Source organism: Bombus huntii, chromosome 14 (genome assembly GCF_024542735.1).
Source record: "Bombus huntii isolate Logan2020A chromosome 14, iyBomHunt1.1, whole genome shotgun sequence".
Taxonomy (NCBI): domain Eukaryota; kingdom Metazoa; phylum Arthropoda; class Insecta; order Hymenoptera; family Apidae; genus Bombus; species Bombus huntii.
In genome coordinates this window covers 2,280,925-2,284,014 of record NC_066251.1, presented here as the reverse complement: position 1 = coordinate 2,284,014, position 3,090 = coordinate 2,280,925, and the positions used below count along the sequence as shown (strand labels likewise).

Below are 3,090 nucleotides of genomic sequence, written 5' to 3'. Positions count from 1 at the left end.
TCGGTAATCGATCAATGCTTATTTATTTTATTTATATATTTAGAATGATCAACAAAGTACGTCAATTACGAGCTAATTAATTGATAACGTTCTGTGCCGTTTTCATTACTCAAGATCCATCATCTCGCGTTTAATGGTATTCTCAAAAGGAAGATTAATAGGAGCAGGTAGGCAGTTTGAAAAGTGAAAAATAAAACAGGTGCAACGTACAGTCCGGCAGCTAGACTCGTCTCATCTTCGCTGATTTATCGGCGACCAACAAAGTGTATCCTATACTTCACCTGTTGTCCTGACAGCTAACTTCATCCCTCGGCTACACACTTAAAAATTCTACTTGATAACATACATAAAACAAATTATTTAAATTTATTCAAATTTTCGAGTATTATTAATTTCCTCTTCTAATTAGCTCTTTTAATCTACTAAATTTATGCGGTAAATTCTTTTAAACTATCGAATATTTTAACGTACATCTTTTAGAATAAAAAATCATATATTATGTATGAAAAAAGTCTTTCGCACACACGTGATAGATATATCGCAAATTGTTACTTAAATATCGATAAGCTATCAAAAAGTACGAGCTTATCATTCAACCTTTCGATAATAGCATTTCGATGATACCATCGGCAATACGAGGAAGAAATCGTAAGAAAAAGCAAATTTGTATCGCTATTCTATTTATTTTAGTTCAAACCTACTACAGCGAGCATGTTAGTACGTTCGTCTGACAATCGTACTCTTCGATCAAATAACATTTTCTGCAGTTTTGAAAATAAGGGATTGTTAGATACAGAGTATGCAGGTGCGCACAAGTAATCGGCTGCAATTTTTGAAAGGTTTGGAAACATCACGTGTCCCGTAGTACTCCACCATGCGATCGGATCGTCTTTTCTGTTAATTATTTTCAAATTTATGTATCTAGAAAAACAAACGAAAAAAGGTTACAAACGTGTATTGTACCACTAAATCGTAAAAAGCTACACGATTTAATTTCTACGTTTGTATATTACCTTTCCAACTCGTGTCTTGATGGACAATTAATAACACAGTTGTCAGGTTTAACGCCCAATTCCTCAACCCTTTTATCAAACGCCGCCCATAAAATATTTGTTTCCACATTTTCATCGTTCGTTTCCGGACTACCAATCGTAGATTCATCAGAATTAGTGTTTTCATCGTCGGAAACGTTTGATTTCGTCAATATATTCTTCACATTTTCGATACATTTCTCGGAATGAAACGCAACGTCCTTGTATCTAGGATCCAAAAACGTGGCGATGGCGTAGCCGACCGACTCTTCCACGTCCTTAAATCGTGCACAGAAACATGTCAACAAACTGTCACGGAACAACGCGCCATCGGCTGACAAATCATCCATATCTTTTAAAGCAGCCTCTATACCATGAACGATAGGTATTATTTTCGAAATTGTCACGTGAAGATCAGAGAACAATTCTTTGGTCGCTTCGTGCAACGGCCGCAAAACTTTGATTATCTCCGAAATTATATTCCATTCAACTTCCGACACGGATGCTACATCTCCGTCAGGTCTTTCGTATATCTCTGGCGACGTCTCAAAAGTTGCTTCCCATTTAGATAATGCGCCCTTCTCTGCGAAAGCTTTCGATAAAACAGGTTTTAATTCGCACATGTGGTTTAGCATTAAATACGCGGAGATCCAAGAATCGGCCGCATCCCCCCATAAGTTCAACATTTTCGAAGAATTTGCAGCAAATCGCTGCGAAGCCGCAACAGCTTCGTTAATTTTAGAGTCTCGGCACTTATTTATCACGTCAAATACAACTTTCGTGTTTTTCATCGCAATCTGTACTACACGGTTCAACGTGTGACCAAAACAAGTGTTATGCGTGGCGTACGTCATAGTACAATACGTGTCGTTGTAAGTGACGACGTTTATTTTCGAACAGAATTGCCAGAGTTTACCGATTTCGTCGAGCTCGCGTAATATGGGAACCTTGTCGTCCGTTGATCGAAACGAGATCCTCAATAACTTGTGGTGTTGGACTCTATCGACACAGAAATGGACGCTTGTCGCGAGAATCAAGCCACTGCGCTTCGTATTTTCCTGCGAACTAATCGCAACGTTAACACACGTCGCTTTCGACAAACTTTCCTTGATCTCCGTGCATTTGCGCGCGTACGAGTCTGGCAAGTATTTCGAGATCAAAATACTTCTCTTTGGTATTTTGTATTTTTCGTTCAACGTTCTCACGAAATTTATGAATCCTTTGCCATTGATTATCGAAAACGGAAGCACGTCTTCTGCTATCATTTGTACCAAAGATCGAGTTATCTCGCCTGCTTCTGTGAAATTCGAAGACGATCTTCGCAGCGCATCGGACATTTCTGACGGAATTACCGCTCTGTATTTGGTCTCTGACGAACTGGATGCAGTTGTACGAGCTTGTTCCGCTTCTTTCTTACAACTAGACGAGTTCATCTCGAGAACGTCTTTGTGGTGTGTGCGGAAGTGCGACCACAGATTCGTCGTGTTTTTACAATAAGGCACTATGAGATTGCACTTGTTGCACCTGACGATTGCGTTTAATCCATCGTTTTGGTATGCTATGGAAAAATGCAGCCAAATGGCACTTCTTTTCGCACGAATCTTAGGCATATTCGATCATCGATGGTAAAACTTTGCCGTAAAACTTGTATCTTGAAATCACTAGCGTTAACAGTTCTTGTTAATATATTTGTTAATATAATTTCTGTATCATTAGTTCTCTGTTCTTTCGTTAGAAATGGTATTACTGGCTCGATGCTGCACGCTTAAAACTCTACTACGAAGATGCTACTAAAGATTAGCGATAAGGTATCGGTAACTTATCGATAATATTATTAAGATATCGATAACACGTATAAAAATAAATGGAAAATTTTGTAGCGTATCCACAAATAGGATTTCAACGCAAGATTAAACGAGTTGGAAAGAAACGTTCGAATAAAAACGTAGCATAACTGTTAAATTCATTTTGCGTTATATTTTAAATGATAAAATACGGTTCTTAAGTACTTTGATAGAATTCGTGTTGCTACTTTAGATAAAGATTATTCCTCATAAAT

General features: G+C 37.9%; 1 protein-coding gene across 1 annotated transcript; it reads right to left on the bottom strand.

The window, feature by feature from the left end:
- Positions 1–686: 686 nt before the first annotated feature.
- On the bottom strand, positions 687–2,641 carry LOC126873393 (E3 SUMO-protein ligase ZBED1). Its single transcript, XM_050634236.1, has 2 exons — positions 1,014–2,641; positions 687–921 (listed from the first exon to the last, which is right to left on the bottom strand). The coding sequence occupies exons 1-2, from the start codon at positions 2,639–2,641 to the stop codon at positions 687–689; spliced, it is 1,863 nt and encodes a 620-aa protein (XP_050490193.1).
- Positions 2,642–3,090: the final 449 nt, after the last annotated feature.